Below are 19,433 nucleotides of genomic sequence, written 5' to 3'. Positions count from 1 at the left end.
ATATTTGGTCTAAGTTTACTTTTTGGGCTTAGGTTCAGAATTGGACTGGACTTGAATTGACTTTGACTTAGCCACATTTGAATTCGAAAATTTAAATTCAACACATCCCACCCCCTCCTTTTTTTATTACACTCAAACAAATGCCCCCACCTTTTTTTAGCTTGCTACCTTGTGCAAAATAAACAAAGTATTGTTCGTATTGGTAAAATGAACTTCACCTCACAAAGTTTGCCGTATCCTTCTTCTGATCGTATTTGCTTCGACACTAGGCTCAGTTTGGTAATCATGTCATCCTTCCCTTTCTTTTTATAGCAAGTATTAGTGTTTTTTGTGATTTTTTTTTTTTTTTGTATTTCACATAAAAGATGGAGTATTTGATTCATCCTGGTGACAAAACCTTAGGCATAGCAAAAGGTAATTCTCTAGTTCGGGCTTCTCCTATTCATAATAATGGAACGGGTCCAACTATTTCTTACAACAGATCCGTGTTTAAGGAATGGGCGATATTTAAACAAAAACAAGCCCTAGGTCGTTTTGGTCCTCATTATTATACATCTGACGATGAGGAAGATGTTATACTTCTTCCACCTCTAGGTTTACCGAAATAAGGGGATACATTGGAATCCTTAAGTTACAAAATATTGAATAGTCATCCAAGTTGGGGTGGTGGTGGTGGTGTAAAGATAGGCCACTGGGAGACAACATTGATGGTTTTGAAAGTTGGGCTAATTATATTTTGTTACGATACACCTCACAACTATAGCATGCAGGAATCTTTGGTGGTATTGTTGCTTCCCGAGGAAAGTACCATAAAAACATGAACATAATTAAAGCGCTTATAGAGTTATGGTGTTCAGAGACGAATACATTTCATTTAGCATATGGAGAAATAGAATTTCCTTATGGGAGATTAAAGAGCCTAGTAGTCTTCCTATCGCTGGTTTTCTTTATGACGAATATATTCCTATGAATTCAGAATTATATAATGAAAATGTTTATCCACATCGTCTTTGTCATGCCTCGGGCTCTTTTTGGAAAGCTAATTTTGAGAAATCCTCTAATTTGAAAACAGAGTTTGTGGAAAAGTGTGTATATATATATGAGTCCGGCTATGGTGCTTGTAAAAGCACTAAGCACTTGGTACTTGTAAATTTTTTACCGTTAGATCTACGTCTTTAATCATTTTCATCCGTTAGATTATACTATTCAACCAACTACCCACTCAACCCTAGGGGGCCCACATCATCCTAACCGCACATCACTTAATCCAAGGGCCCAAAACTTACAAGTACCGATGACTTGGTACTTTTAAAAGCATAGGAGCTCAATTCATATATATATATATATATATATATATATATATATTTATATATATATATCATATATATATATATATCAATATATATATATATTTGTAAACCTTGCCCGAGACATGCACAGACCCGCCGCAGGCACAAGGTATCGGTTGTCCGCATGGACAAAGTCTCCTCTATACATGTACGGCGTGGAAGCACATATAAATAACCACTACAAGTAATCAAAACAAGGTAGTTTAATTATACAACTACTAGTAAATCCAAAATCATAATTCAGAATCGACTAAACCACTACCAAAGGAAAAACTCAAATACAACTAAACTCAAACCACAATCATGTAAATTCCTACATAATAGCAACATAATGAAGTAGGAGTAATTTGAGGCTAAGAATCGAGATCCACAGCACGAACTATCTAAGCGCTAACAACCACATCCTCACACCGCGCCCTGACTCGCACTGTCAGTAGCACCTATAAAAACAATGGGATGAGAAACATATAAATATGTTTTCCAGTGAGGCAATCAGTCGACGAGGCAAGCCGCACTCACTGGCAAACAAAGGAGTATGATAAACAAATAAGAGCAAAAATAAAATAGTCAACTACAATAGCATCACAGATAGATAGATAAATGTCATGATCTAGAATACAAAATAATACCGCTACTGTAACATGAATTGGGATACTAACCATGAGGTACACAATCAACCACAGTAGCAAGAAAGATTAGCGAATAACTGTCATGAGTAATCATACAAAGGGATACCGCTACTGTAAATAAAGTCATATGCCAACACAGTACCAAGATGATGAATAACAAATATCATAACCCACTAAATGATGGATGTTGCTACTGTAAGCTAGACAGCTACCAGATACCATGCACAACTCAAATAAAGATACTATGCATCAACTGGACGTGTGAGTAGTCCAAAGTATACCCAATCGCTGTGGCTACTCATAAAGACTCGGCCTAAGCTCTCCCACTAGATTGCGAAGACCGAAATCAAATACCACTTTGGAGGGACACATCAACTCGCACCCAAAGTCGCTAACTCTGTCTAAGCGCGGTGTATATCAAGTCTGGGGGTGAGAACTCAAAGAGACGAGCCCTGTCTATGAAACATCACCTCCCACTGGACTGGCAACTAAAGAACCCTGGGTTAGAATCTCTATCTAAGACTCCTTCAATGCTATACAAGCTATGGTCATATGTGTATGCTCAAAGCTCCAACAATCTAGACTCAATAGTCAAATCACTGCCCGTAGGCGACAGTAGAAGCAAAGAGGTAACCTCAAGGGATGTCAACGACGACATTGAGAACCAAACTCTCCCGGTCAACTAACATGCTACACTACATGAGTACATAAGGAAGATAAAGATAATGCAAATAACAGAGGTGAGCATGCTAAAGACCAATCATGACGAAATATGTCATCCGACCCCGAGGTCAAATCTGATGGTGTAAACGCCAATCAACTAAGTCAATCTCACTGAAGATAGATCAACCGACTAACAAGGTCATAACTCAACAAGGAGTAAACACCGATTTATCAGATCCTATCATAAATAGGTGGATATTTCACCATATCACCACCTACTCTACATGTCACACACGAGCTACATGAGAGAGCTCAATCAAGGGATTGCGAATCAATACGATAACCAACATAATAAGCAACAAGCATGTAGAGTGAAAGCATGTACCAATATAAAGTCAAGAGAATTCATCCTACTTAACCAATATATAGAATAGAACAAGCAAGGGGAAAGGCAGAGTAAGGCACAACTTTATCAACTTTGGAATGGAGCACCCACCTCACTAAGTACCCAAGTCCTCGACTCGATCGATGCTTCTAGAAGTCACCTGTGCCTAGGAAAACAACACTAATGTCATAATTAGTATCATACATTTCGCCTACACCAACCGACACATTCAACCTATACTCACGTGTATAACACGACACGACTAGAACAATAGTCCCACGAACCGGTTTATAGAACTAAGCCCAACGATGAACCGATCAACAATATGTCACAACAACAATTCTGTTGTTCCAAGACGCACTACTTTGGGTGTTGGAACAACTACACATGAAGTGTTCGCCAAACCGAACGACAACTGCCGTATAAGGCTATAACCGAACCTATAGGTATCGTTTCGATGATCCGAACACCACTTTGGTGTCAAACGATGCATGCGCTATGTAAATAGCTCTAAGTGCTAACAACACCACACGACATCACCAATTGGTGATAGAAGGTCACCCACAATATGCCACGACACAAACAGAATATCGGACATTTTTACTGATCTCCCGAGTACGCCGACTTCCGCATAAGTACACTGGCATGCCACTTCGACCATGAAGTGTTTCAAGTCGAATCAAACATCTCTAAGTCTTACCCACTATCCCTAAACACCTTATTTTAGGTGTTGGGACAGCTGCAAACAAAATGCACCAAAACTAGAGCTGTAGCTCCAAAAGTGGCTCAAAGTGGGTCTCGTGATACCTATTTCGGTATTCGAACGACCCACAACGCGCTCGTTGCCATGTTAGGCACAAAACGTGAGGCTAGACCAGATAACAAGGCTCAACAACATTTTTTATAGTCATAGTATCAATTACATGAGCAACAAAACAAAAAACCGCACTACTAACCCACTAATGGCTCGATTTTGTGTCGTTTCGCACCAGATCGGCCGCGTGTTAAGTTATGAAAACCTTAGGATCTATCTAGATACTCTCAAACATCTAGAGGGGGTGAATAGGTGTGTAAGCCAAAACGCAAATCTCAATGCGATAATAGTAACTGCGGAAAATAAAATAACACACCGAGATTTAAGTGGAAAAACTCCAATTTGGAGAAAAACCCACGGGACCAACACGGAAAAAAACAATCCACTAAAAGAAAAAGATTACAAGGTAATTACCGACTCCACGGACTCGACCTCTCTTTTACATCCTACGGATCTTGCGCACGTCATCAGGTTGTCCACACCCCACGTCCGAATCCACGGACGCCACTCGAATCCTCGAGCACTCGCGATTCGAATCCACGACTCGCCTTGATCACGCCAAATCCACGATGCTGCTTATAAAGAGTAAATTCATGTTTCTATGGTGATCCTACGTAGAGTGTCGTTGAAGAATCAGAGAAAAGTATCTAAGCAAAACTTAGATCAATTCGACATATACATATTGAATTCCAATATCTCAAATTGACCTAAAGAGGCTATTTTGTGGAAAATTGTTTAGAACGAAAAAGCTAGCCTCTAGGGTTACTCTCTCATGAATTCTTAGTGCTTCACCATCATAGAGAACCCTACCATTGTATTTATAGACTTTAGAATCAATTAGAGTCGGATTAAAGTCATACTAGGAAACTTATACATTGAGTACCGGTACTCGGATGTGGGTACTGGTACACCATGATGCAACAGGAGTTTCCTAATGCTGAGTATCGGTACTCGGCCGATGCAGTATCGATACTAAATCTGGTACCAGTACACAATTCAATTTGCAGAATTGTTGCTTTCGGATTTTGAAGAACTCAGTATTGGGTACCGGTACTCAGTATAAAAATTCAAGTTTTTCAATCCGGTTTTGAGGAACTGGAACCTGGTACCGGAACTCAATATAAAATATTGTTATAAATGATTCATAAGTTCCAAAAATCACTTCTAATCCACTAATCATTACTTATATGATTCTAATGTCATAAATCCAAATGAATCACTATGGAAAACATCTAATTCATACCTGAGCATCGTGATTCCACTTTGTAAGATGTTTTTGAGTTATTCTTGGAATCGCGGATTCTTCAATCGTTGACAATACGAACTGAACCTTTCAAGACTCTAACTCAAATCACCAAACTTGCCAATACAATCCCTAACAATCCCCCCCTTTGGCAATTTCGTGACAAAACCTAAAAACCAAAAAAAAAATGAAGTTCAATGTCATCACCAAAACATCAAAACTCTCTCGTGTAAGATCCAAACAAAAATGAAATTACATATAAACTCCTAAGACAAACTCTATGACTTAGGACTTGGAGTCTTGAAGTCTTTTTTCAATCAAATATGCAACAGTCACATGTACAACTCCAAACAGAATCATGTATAAATATTCAAGTTAGAAAAGTTATTAGAAGTTAAAATCTCTCCCCCTTTGGTTCATGAAGGTCAAATCTCTCCCTTAGAAAATTGCGTACGGTAAAAACGCAGCGGAAAAAGAAATCAAACAAATTTGATTTTGAAAACTCTTGAGATCCAATCTCAAAAACCACGCAATTAGGATCATATCAAATTAATAATGCAATATTTGCACATAAGTCCTCTTATAATTTACTAACTATTAGCAAGTCCTCTCTTGTAACATTTACACTTTAATACCACTAATTTGTAATAATTACAAATTAGTCTAATTATCAACATATTGACAATTAAGTCCTCCGGCAATTCAATAATCGCGATCTAGCTATCCGATCAATCACAACCTCTTATGTGTGTGACCCTATAAGTTCTATTCTATCTGGTAGTGAGATATATTTTGATCACTATCAACAATATCACTGAAACTCCTTTCAGTGGATCGGTACAATTCCAACTCAACCTAATGAGAATTATCGATCATCTAGATAATTCTCATGAGTCTCATAATCCACCAGTGACGCCTAGCAGCATGTAGTGACATTCCAGTAGAATGGAATATTGAACCTCTTGGTGTAGTTACCGTGTGATACAATCCTTCTATCATGAGTCCCAACTAGACGGAGGTTATCGAATAACTCGTCAAACCCCATCGTCTGTCATATGTTAAATTTATTCGACTCGAGTTTCTAATATCGGAAACCCTTTTCCGCTATTTATTCTGCCCTGGCCAAGGTCTTCTAAACTCGGTTTCATAAATCACATAGGACTAACACCCCTATCTACTAAGGAAGATAGATTCCATCTAAGTGTGCACCCTATTCCTACAATGAACCTACTGCAGCCAACATGCACTGCAAGGATCCGAATGGCTAGGGACCAAGTGTATGTACAGTCAAACTACAGTAACCTCATTGTGAATAGTTGAGGCACCGCAGGTCAAAGGACCAGTCACGCTACTGCAACATGAGTAAGTCACTGACGAGTGAATAGACATCCAAGTGACTTCTCGCGTTGGTCACGCTCGGTACCTTTGTTCTCTAACAACCACCTACATATTCGCTTCAGTGTCCCCACACTGTTGACTCGAGACCCGTCTAACCAAAAGGGAAGCGACCTATGCACCAATCTCTCCGGATCAATCACCGTCCCCGTGATGATCCATTGATCGAGAGCATTTAGGAATTAACCACCAATGACACATGTCTCAAATTCTCAACTCTTGAGAATATATGTCATCATCTTATTAATTCCTTAGACGATTCATAGACACATACACAACATGAATAGAAATAAAAACCCAAATATATTCATAATATTTTAAAATCAAATACAAATTTATATCCTAGAAAGAATATATGTGTCGGCCTGGTTGGCTTCTAGGGCATACATCTAACATTTGGTTCATGAAGTCATCTCCTTCTTTGGTCAAGTCTCCTTCGTCAGCGTCAAAACTCTCCTCGAAGTCCACCTAGTTCTCCTCCTTTTGGGTAAATTGCATTGTTGCCTCCTGAACTTTTGGGAAAGCTTCACTTTACCCCTCAAACTCCTAAAATGAACATCTAACACTCTAAGCTCTAATATTTCATTCATTTTACCCATTCCGTCAGTTTTTTGTCAAGCTCCGTTAACCAGAAACTAACGAAAGGGGAATGAAATATTAGAGTTTAGGGTGTTAGATGCATATTTTAGAAGTTTGGGGGGTTAAGTGAAACTTGCCAAAAGTTCAGGAGGTAACAGTGCAATTTACCCCTTTGACAAGTGAGAGTTCCAAGAAAAAAATATTAAATTTTTTTTTAAAAAAAGCAAATGAATTAGACCGCTATCGATATTTGAAGAATGAGATGATATTCAGTATATCTTAATCTAACATCACTAATTTATTTTTTAAAATTTTAATTTATTATAAAATATTATTTTATATTTTTATTTTTAAAATTTTTAATTGGCTGAAATGAAGTACAAAAATTTTATTTTAGGCTACAATAAAATTACATTGCATAGTTTCATAGAAAATAAATGTATTTCCTAGAACAATACTTCTAAAGATAAAAGAGACAAACGAGTACTACAGAAAATTAACTGAGAATTAAAATCTCTATATCCGAGTGAGGACACCTATTGTAAATCAACCATATTAACAAGTACACCAGGATAGTCGAGTGTTCGAACATCGTAGGTAGTTAGTATCGCTCTTTTCTTATCTTTAAGCCACTATAATTTATTTTTTTCGCATTTATTTTATTACAATAAAGGGATAATTGCCTATATACCCCTCATACGTTTGAAAATATCCGATTTACCCCTTTTTTTTTTCTAAAATACTCATATATTCCACCGTTATTCCAAAATACCTCCGCAGTTATCCCCTGTTAACCTAACTGGAGTTAAACATGGATTAAAAGTATACCAGAGTTAAAACCTAATTAAAATACCTATTTTGCCCCTACTTTATTAAACTATTCCCTTTAGTTATCATCTCTTTCTTTCCCAACTTGGCCTCATTACCCTCAAGCCTGGTGCCGCCGCCTCCAGCATCCAGTTCTTGCAGCCCCAGCCGCAGCTCCCTAGCAGACCCGTCGCCGCCATCTTCTACATGAGGAAGCCCGTCCCGATGTTCGACGCGCCGGGCATCCTCAGCGGCAGCAGCTCACCGTCCCGATGTTCGATGCACGTGGGTCCCCGCCGCCGGCCACCGCGAGCGCCAGCAGCTCATCACCACCGCTCTCGTCGTCATCGTCCTCCTCCTCCTCCGCCGCCTTGGCAGACGCCGGGAGCAAGAGGGCCGCAGCGACGATCCAGTCTCGCCTAAGGCCGTCCGCGTGCCGTCCACCCGTTGTCGTCCGCCTGTTGGGAGCAAAAGGGCGCGGTGTTGCCCGCGGAGGGGAGAAATAGCGCGGTGTTGCGCGCGGAGGGGAGCAGCGAGTGTGCGTGGTCCATGAGGTCAGTTTGGCCTCGTGGACCGGATGAGAGGGAGGTCCACGGTGGACCTCCCTCTCATTATATATTATCTATATTATATATAATATATATATAAAATTGAGCTCCTATACTTTTAAAGTACCAAGTTATTGGTGCTTGTAGATTTTTAGCCATTGGATTAAAAGATATGCGGTTAGCGATGATGTGAGCCCCTAGGGTTGAGTGGTGGTTGTGAATAGTATAATCTAATGGTTGAAATGATCCGAAGAGTAGATCTAACGTAAAAAACTTACAAGCACCAAGTGCTTGGTGCCTTTACAGCACCATAGCTAACTATATAATATATATATACATATATATATATATCATAATATATATATATATACATATATAATGTATATATATATATATTATATGTATATTACTAGAACAGTATATACATATATATCATAGTATATATAATATATTATATTGTTATATATATTATATATTATTATATTATATGAATATATATATAATGTATATATATATATAAATTTATTTATAAATATATATTCATATAGTATTTTATTTTATATAAAATATTATTATATAATATTTTATTAATAAATTGTAATTATTTATTAATATTTAAATATAACTCTTATATATTATTAATATATGTTATAATATTTTAAATATATTTAATCTATATATAAAAATTATAATAATAATATTATAGTATATTAATTATTTTATATTTATTATATAGTCGAATTTTTGATCCCGAATTTTTAATTGGTGAACGTATAATACCGTATAAATCATGTATCCGAATAATTGCCGAATCCATTTTTTAGCCGTATTTTCAATGAATTTAAAAATTAAAAGACGAATTTTATCCGAATTATATCCATACCAAATTTTTGCCGAATCGAATAAACTAACTATGCCTCCAGCCACCAAGGTTGGTTAGCTGCGATCAATCTAATCCGTTCATCTGCTCGCTCCCGACGTGCTTAATTAATTAATTGATATTTGAAGGGCAAATAAGAAAAGTATTTGCTATATGAAGGGTATATAAGAAAGTTAGTTACGAGTAAAGGGTATATTAAAATGGGCAAAATGGTAATTTTTCAGAGATAACGGCAACTGTTAACACCTTACTAACGGAATTTAACTCCAGGGGTATATTAAAAGAACTTGAACATAAGAAGGGTATTTTCAATATTAGAACCGAGAGCTTTTCAGGGGTATATAGCAATTGCTCCTATAATAAAATATAGGATAAATTATGGTATGATTTATTTTAGACAGAAATATATATATATAAATTCAAAATCAAGCATATCACTAACTTGAGTGTTAGTAGTCAATCCATAAGTAGCATATTATAAAAATAATTTATAGTCAAGAGTGCCCTACAGGTAAATTGCACTACTACCTCCTGAATCTTTGCGAGTTTTACTAACCCCCAAACTTCTAAAATAGACATTCTAATATTTCATTGTTTTACCATTCCGTCCGTTTTCGGTTAATGGAGTTTGACGGAAAACTGAGGAAGGGGTAAAACGAATGAAATATTAGGCTCCATTTGGTTCGGGGGATAAGCGGGAGTAACGAAAGTTATCCCGTTATTTCGCAACGGGGTGAAATTTGGCCGGGATATTTTTATCCCGGTCAAACTTGCTATTCCCGATTATTCCGGAATAGCGAGGGATTTGCTATTCCACCATTTTGGTGGAATAAGTACTATTTCAATGCTTAATTTCAAACTTAATTAAAATTATAAATTGAATTAAAACAATTATATAAATATAATATGTTATATATTATAATACATTATTTTTATTATAAAATTATTAATTGTACTATATTAATACATATTATTTATATTTAAATATTATAATAAATTATTAAATAAATTATATTAAATATTATATAAATTTTTTTATTAAAATTTAAGTTTAAGTAGAATTAAAAAATTATAAATTTATGATAATAAATTATTTTATTAATTGTTCCACCCCTATTCTTATTTTAAAAAATTTAAAAATTAAAAATTTAAAATTTTAAAATTTATAATTTATAATCTCAAAATTAAAGTTATAATTTAAATATAAATATTAATTAAATTTTAAATTTAAATTTTGATATTTTAATTTTGAAATTTAAAATTTGATATTTTATATTTTTCAAATATAAATTTGATCTTAAATTTAAAGTTTGAAATTTAAATTTAAAATTGAATTAAAATTTTCATTTAAATTTCGAATTTAAATTTAAGTTTTAAAATTTAAATTAATTTCAAAATTAAATTCAATATAATAGAGGATAATATGATTATTTTTTATTTATAAAATCACTATCTTTCTTATCCATGTTACTAATCAAACGTGATTTTTTTTATTCTCAGGAATAACCCAATTTTCATCAAACGCAAAATTGATCTAATCCCCGCTTATACCTAATTTATACCTATTCCTGAATAACCACTTTTTGCTTATCCCCGAACCAAACGATACCTTAGAGTTTAGATGTTAGATTCCATTTTAGGACTTCGAGGGTAAAGTAAAACTTGCAAAAGTTTCAAGAGGTAACAATGCAATTTACCTAATATATATATATATATATATATATATAAAATTAGGCTGGAATACCTATTAATAGCACTAAGTCATTGGTGCTATTAGTTTTTTAATCTTTGGATTGAGAAATGTGCGGTCATGATGATGTGGCCCTTTAGGGTTGAGTGGGTGGTTGGTTGAATAGTATAATCTAACGGATAAAACTGATCAAAGGGTTAAATCTAACGTGAAAAAGCTCGATAGCACCAAGCCCTGTGGTGGCTATCGATAGTATCACAGCCAGACTATATATATATATATATATATATAATATATACTATATAATATATATTATATATATATATAGGTCCGGCTACTATACTATTATGATACGATCGCCCGTGGTATCATAAGTTGTTTCGATGATAGAGCTTCCGAATCGACGATCTACACCGTTAAACGTTATTTACAGCATTTAAAACTTCTAAAAACTAAATTTATAATTTTCGACATCATTTACCTTACGATCAAGAGGTCACAAATTTGACAATTTTTAACGGCCGGTATGAGAATACTGCTAGTTTTAACGGTGTAAAAGGATCGGAATTTGTTGAACTTTTGATAGAAAATTCTATTCACTATATAGATAAAGATCAATAACTCCGATCTTGAATTGAAGATCCGATCATTCCTTTTTTAGGACGTCGTTCGATTTGACCGTTCATTTTATACCCACTTGAATGGACTTTATTATGATGTTTCAAAACTTTACGAAATTTATTTTCTAGAAGTTTCAGATACTGTAGATCATATTTAACGGAGTGGAACGTCGATTCGGACCTCTATCATCGAAAACAAACTTATGAGTACGAGGGCTCAATACTCAATAGTATAGTACCTTGGCCTATATATATATATATATTATATATATATATATATATAAGAGTCCGCTATGGTGCTTGTAAAAGCACGAAACACTTGATGCTTGTATTTTTACCATTAGATTTATGCTTTTGATCATCTTTTCAACCGTTTAGATTATACTATTCAACCAACCACCCCACTCAACCTAGGGGGCCACGTCATCTAACCGCACATTGCTTAATCCAATGGCTAAAAATCTACAACCACCAACAACTTGGTACTTTTAAAAGCATAGAGCATTATTAGTATATATAGTATATATTATACTATATAATCTATAACTCTAAATAAAGCACAATCTTTCTTGCCACTGTGGCAAGAATCCTTTATCCTTTCATCCTCCTTCACAATCATTTTCTATTCCTTTATCCTCATTAAAATCCTCATAAATCCTACAATATGTCTTAGATATAGGGTTAAGAACCACTTTAAAGCATTTCTCAACCGTTCACGATATTCATGCATTAATTTATATGGAAATCCTTAGTTTTAGATTTTTTTAAAAAAACCCTAGAAACCTAAAATATATATAAATATATATGTACATTATTATTTTACTAAATTTTTTCTCGAAGTATAACTTTTCTCCTTTCATTTTTTTTATAAATATCTCACTTTTTTTTTTTTATATAACCTAAAATTCTCTTTCACAAATTTAAAATATCTAATCTTCACAAATTTATATTTTTTATAAAACCTAAAATTAGGACTTTTCTATTTTTTTTCTTTCTTTCAATATATAGAGCATGCTCATTAGTGATTGATGTGTTACTAATCCTTAATATAATAATTGTGACAAAGAATAATGTTACCGTTTCTAATGGTTCTTCTACTTCTCAAGTTATTCTCCATTAATTAAAACTATTCATAATATGTACATCATAATTAATACTAAATCTCTTAAGAGGTGTTTAGTTTTTTTCTATAAATTATTTGTGAAAATAATTTTCTAACAAAAAAAATAATTTTCATTTTTTCAATTTCATAAAAGAATAGTATTTTACTTTTCTAAATTTTTTATCAGAGAAATAAAAAATTATGGAAAATGTGTTTTTTATGAAAAATAAACAATAAATTTTTTTAAAAATAATTTTTCACGCTGGTTTTTCAAGAGTCAAACACTAGGTTAGGGCTGTATTGTTGGTTTTAACTTGACCCAAATCAACAACCAATCAACAAAATTAACCTGCGTCTACATAATCTTAACCCGGCTCGAGTCCACATATGACCCGAAATTTTGCCCATAGCTTAATTAAAAACCCTCCACATTCCGTAATAATTAATTAAGATGTTACAAATCCCTTAATTGTTTTCCACACGGCATTAATTGATTAATTATTATTACACCTCAATCTAAGAGACCTTCTTACATTCCTTAAAACGTATATATGTGCGATGCCCTTTCACTTTTCATTTTCCTTTAATTATTTATTAATCGATTCCACCTCTATAAATATGAATATTTTCATGAACATCTATTTATTCATATGATCACTCACAGAGTGTCTCTACTGTAAGTTTCTCATGGCTTCTCTCTTCAAACAATCTATTTTCATCTTGGCTTGCAGGCATCCTCCCTCGCAACCGTGTTCAGATGACGTGGTCCTTCCTCCTTAGTTTAGGGTTTTTCTAATTTTTTTTTTTCTTTTTCTTTCAATTATAGCTGCTTTTGCCGCCTTCATCTACCCCATGTAATTTAACCCCCTACAATTATTAAATTACCCGATCGGCCTTTCGGCCCGCCTGCAGTCGACGCGCATGAAGCACTGCTGGGACTCACTGGTGGAGCTCTTGGTCTTGCGCGGAGAGGTGATCCTCTTCTCCTCAACAGCGAAACGTACCTGGGCCCGAGCTGCTGCCGGGCCATTCGCGTCATCGAGCATCACTGCTGGGACTGACTCTTGCTGGCGTCCTGGCTTCACCGCTCAAGAAGGAGACATACTGCGCGCTACTGCGATCCACATAACGATTCCCCGACCCGTCGACGCCGCCGACCGCGCATGAAGTGCGCGGCCCGCCGTCTATCCTCTAGGCCAGCATCCCACTAGAATCGAGAAATGGTGTCTGTGTTTTTAACTGTTAAAGTGTGCCGATGCACATAAGTTTGCATGGTTTGTGTTAGTCACTTTGATGTGAGTCATACTATATATGTGTGTGTGTTAGGTAAATGGCTTGTAGGTTGGGTCGTATGTAACCTGATATGAGTCATTTATTAACCCCGAATTGTAAGATGACGTGGCACTTCTTCCTTAGTTTAGAATTTTTCTAATTTTTTTTCTTTCTTTCATTATTATTATTCTTTGAACCGAACCAACAAGTTTTTTTTTACATATTTTATTTTTTTAAATTTTTTAATCCGAAACTGGTCTATTTGTTATGTATATTCTTTGAATTCGATTTTTTTCTTTCTTTCAATTATCTTTTTTGAACCTCTTCTTCTTTCTATTTATTTTTTTGAACTGAATGACATATTTTGTTATATTATTTGTGTCGAAACCGATTTTTATTGAACTGGCTCATCTCTACTTTTATTTTTTTTTTAATCGAATCGATTTTTATTTGTAGGTTGTACTCTTTTCCAATTTAAAATATAATATATTAACTTTAAAATAATGAAATCCACCTAAAATTCTAATATCTATGAAATGAGTAATTGTGCACATATATATATATATATATATATATATATATATATATAGTCTTTAGTTTAGAGTCTTTATTATAATTGACTTTCTTTGTTTTTATAATTTTGTATTTATGATTTTGCTTTAGTTAGAATTTATTACTTTTAAATATTTTTCTTTGCCTTTATTATTTAATAGAATATGTGTTTAAAGTAAAACACGTGTTAAAAGTAAAACAAAAGCCCTACGTGTATTCTTCGACAGCAAATGACATCAACTGTTAATATCGACATCAACTTTCGCCGTTTATTTTGCAAAATATGTGCACAATTTTCGTTACCTCCTCCCAAATATGGAATTACTATGGTCGCAGGCCAACAACTCTATTCTTTTGTTGATGTGCAGGTTCCTAGAGGTAGCCGATTTATGGAAATAATTACATATTGTCATATTAATTATTTATTTGAAATTTATAATTATTTTAATTTTGCCATATTATAGTGCTGTTGTTGCTAATGATTTATCTACATCTACAACCTTCTTTTTATTTTTTATGCTATTTCTATCCACAAATCAACTTAAATTATTTAGCTTCATTCAAATCCAACTTATAACAAAATATAACTTAATAGACAAATTAAAACTTAACTAATGATCTAATTTTAACAAATTGCACTTTAAATTAAACGGTGCATGATCATCTCTGAATATAAATTGAGTTTTTTGTTGAATTCTTAACCTTTTCTATCTAATTTTATCAGGTCCTTTTCATCTAAAACTCTATTATATATATCAAACAACATATATCATGCCACCTTTCCAAAATCTTAACCTGGTAAACAAGATCTAAGAAATAAAATACAACTATGTTGTTCATAAGAAGTTTTAAAATATTACCTTAAAACATTCAATGCATAGTTTATATTTTATTTGATATAAATAGAAAATAACTTGAATGTGTACTCTTATTTGCAGTTTAATCCAGTTTTCTGATTCCGATGAAGAAGAGAAGTAAATATTTTTCCAGCAAAACTATCACAAGATCTAATTTCTATAATATTTTAAGAATATGTGTAATAGACTTATTTTATTTTGAACTTTATAGTATGTACGGAGCAAATGGATCCAGGTTGGTGGAGCTCCGCCCCGATCCGCCCCGAATGGGGTGGTAAGTGGGAACAAAAAATATAGAAAAATATAACCCGCCCCGAATCCGCCCCGATCCGCCAAGTAAATGGAGCGGGACGTGGGAGACTCTTTTCTTCCTTCAATCTACCCCGATCTATTAAAAATCCGCTCCCGCCCCGCTCTCGTCCCGATCCGCCCCGAATGGAGCGGTAAGTGGGAGCCAAAAATAAAATAAAAAGTAACCCGCGCCTAATCCGCCCCGCCCAGATAAGAAATGGAGGGGGAGGTGGGGGAACTCCCCCGCCCCCGGATCCGCCCCATTTGCATCCCTAATAGTATGGACTATATACTATGAATTTTAGAATTTGATAAAATTCTAAAGTTTCTAACCACATTTATTGAAGAATAGTGCTGTTTTGGAGCCATATAACTTTCATTCAAAATTTTATAATTTAGAAAAATTAGTATTTAGAATTCTAACTATAATCTTATTTTTTAAAATTTTGAATTTTGAATTTCATTATCTACCCGCTGCATCGCGCGGGTTTCTGCACTAGTATAATATAATAGGGCTAAATCTCTTAACGCAGATATAACATTTTGGACAGTGGCTAGGCCCAAGAGTTTAAAAGAGTTAAGGGTGTTAGGACTAGAGTAGTCCTAGGATGGATAACTCCTTGAGAAGTGGAGCGTCACAATTGATATTAGGGCGTGTTTGGTTCGCTTTTTTTTCACCCTGGAATCGGAATCGGAATGGGTAAATCCGTTTGTGGGTGTTTGGTACGCGGGAGTTCCATTCCGATTCCGATTCCTGAGTGGAATGGAAATCCCCCAATCACCTCTTTTTCAATCCAGCCTAGAAGGCCGGATTGAAAGTTGAATCCGGACGGAATGGATATTTATTCAGATTAAATTTATTTTCAATTTTTTTAATTAAAATATGAGTTAAAATTTAAAAATTAAATATATAATTTTAAATTTTAATTTAAACCTAAATTAAAAATTGAAATTTAATCAAGTATTTCGAATCTAACTTATGAATTTGAATTTAAATTAAATTTTAATTTATATAAAGTTTTATTCAAATTTTATTTCAAACTTAAATTAAATTTATGGATTCAAATTAAAATTTAAATTGTAATTTTAAGTTTGAATTTGAATAAATTAAAATTTAGTTTCATATTTTGAATTATCCACTCAACTTCAAAGTTTAATNAACAAGTTCAAAACAAAAAATTGGATCAAGAAATATGCAATCGAAACAAAAAAAGTAAAAACATATGGGAAAAAAAAGAAAAATCTCAAAAATACATCAAATCCTAAAAAAAATAACTAAAAAATAGATTCAAAGGAAAAATATTGGAGTATAGAGGCAATACTTACTTGATTGCTGCTTGTTCTTGTTTTCTTGCTGCCACTGCTCCTGTTTCTGCTGCTGCAGTGCCGCTGCAAATAAAAAAACTGATGCTGCTCTTGACAATGGATGCTTGCTAAGTGCTGACCACTACTCCTCCTTGCTTCTTACTACTGCGGATGCTTGCTGGATGCCAAGTTGCCCACGGACAGAGAAGGGATAAGGAGAGGAGGGCGGTAGAAGGAGAGGGCAGTAGATGATTTCATTAGGGTTTTTTTTTTTTATGTTTCTTATAGAATCTTTTACTAAGCTTATCGGGTTAAAACATAAAATTTATACCCGAAACCCAACAATCAGAAAACCTTAATCCAAAATCCAAAAAATATTAAATATGCTGAGGCGCGCGCCTTAGCAATAGCGCCGCGCCTCGCTATTGCTGAGGCGCTGAGGCCCGCGCCTCGCGCCTAGGCGCTGAGGCGCGCGCCTCAGGCGCGCCTTTTCAAACACTGGTCTCACATCGCCTAATACTTGTGAGTCTGACGACCGACTATAGTATTTTGATCAGTGGTTAGGCCCTAAAAGATTAAAACAGTTAAGCATACTAGGGCTAGAGTAGTCCTAGGATGGATGACTCCGTAAAAAGTGGGGCATCACAGGCACGTTGTTTTACCCAGTAGTTGCACGTCGAGAAGATAATAGAAAATTCTTATACTAGTGAAGTTACCCACACATTGCAGTGGACTAATACTATAAAAAACAGAAGATTGATAAAATAAAAATTTTAAAATATTTTGATTTACCACAAGACATCAATAAATACAAATAGTATGAAAAAAAAAAAGTATGAAGAGATCTTATTTTACTCTTTTTTTTATAAAAGTAATTTATTTAGATGACAATAAACAATATGAACGCATTAATTAAAAAATGGGTGGGTGAAAAAACGAACCATCAGATTGAGATGAGAGGTGAAAAGGCAAAGCATCAAAGAGTAAGAAGAGAAGAAAAGGAAAGGTGAAAGAGGAACTATCATGTGGCAAATTTTATAAGAAATAATGTATAGATATAGATAGATAATTATCCTAAATTAAAATAAAACTTTCTTGCTACATTGTAATGTTCACTCCTGCGTTCATATCCAACTGCACAAAAGCTCTACATCGATAAGTTACACTGAGTCGCATGATCATGTTTTATTCGCCATATTCCTGCTTATGCACAGACTATTTACTTGCACGTCCCTAAAAACTAGCTCGATTAGGTAGCCACACGACCGTATGTATTACATGTACGAACTACTAAATAAACCTGATTATAATAATAATAATAATAATACTACATTAAGGCTGACTCTGCCCTAGTGTTGGCAGATAACCACTATATCCTTCCTAAGCAGCCTGAAGAAGATTCACGGATTTCTCAAACTATCATATTCAGCGATAGAACAAATGAAGATTTCGAAGATTAAAAATGCCCGTCAAGTATAGATTAGTAAACTTGCAGCATGGTGTGAGTTTCATAAACGTTATTACAGTGCAAATGACTGGACTTCCTCAGTTGTATGCTTGAAATTTTAGGTTGAAACTATCAATTGCCGGTGTCACGTCCCATGCCTCGCCTATTTAGTCGGATTTGGGCACGCCAACAGACCGCCGAACAGACAGAATTTTTCTTGTACCGCAGACAGAATCTCCCTTATACGTCCAAGACGTCGCACTCAATACAATGTACGAAGTTCCAACCAGGAAGACATTTCAACCAAAGATTGCATAAGGAAGTATCAAAAACATAAATTTATTTGCTATTACAAGCATTCACTGTTAAAATCGGAACGGCGAAAAATAGATCCAGAAAATAACTTTGTCACGCCCCGGATTACCGTTTCCCGGGCACGCCGACAAATCCGCCGTATACAAAGAAATTTTTCCTGTATACGAAGCGACAGCTGTACCTGTAAATCAAACACTACTACGAAACGAATGTCAGGGCTAAACCTAACCCAGTCTGAACTGAAAAGGATGTCAACCAATCACATCTCGTACTATCACATCACTAACTATCGCCATCTCACATGAAGGACGAAAAGGATGATAGGAACGAGGGAAGACATCTGAATCACCCACTGGCTACAACAAAACCCGCCATGGGTGACTCCTGATGAACAAAAATGTCATCAAGAGTGCGGGTCAACAATGGATACAAAAACGTCTCGGTGTCCAAGGCCGACGACGTGGCAGACACCTAGTCCTAGCTCCGTTCCCGTAGCGCTCAATCTCGGGATGGGCTGCACGACTCGATCTCCACGGGATGACGTCCATCTACAAAACAAAGCTCAAATACATGTATCAACTGAATTGAGCGGTCACGCTCATTGAAACATAAAACCTAGACTTGATACATATACTTTGAGACAAAAAAAAAAAAAACCGAAGACAAAAGAGATCGTCGAGAGATGATGAC

General features: G+C 35.0%; 1 protein-coding gene across 1 annotated transcript in view; it reads right to left on the bottom strand.

Annotated features, from left to right (window-relative positions):
- LOC109727525 overlaps nucleotides 1,597–19,433 on the bottom strand; it is a 22,114-nt gene continuing 4,277 nt past the window's right edge. Inside the window, exon 10 of the mRNA XM_020257668.1 lies at nucleotides 1,597–1,789. Within this exon, the coding sequence (XP_020113257.1) occupies nucleotides 1,733–1,789 (57 nt within the window). The 3' untranslated portion in view covers nucleotides 1,597–1,732. The remainder of the gene's footprint in view (nucleotides 1,790–19,433) is intronic.

This window comes from Ananas comosus, linkage group 22 (genome assembly GCF_001540865.1).
Source record: "Ananas comosus cultivar F153 linkage group 22, ASM154086v1, whole genome shotgun sequence".
In the NCBI taxonomy this organism is placed as follows: domain Eukaryota; kingdom Viridiplantae; phylum Streptophyta; class Magnoliopsida; order Poales; family Bromeliaceae; genus Ananas; species Ananas comosus.
Note: the sequence above shows the minus strand (reverse complement) of the source record. Positions and strands in the feature narration are given on the sequence as shown.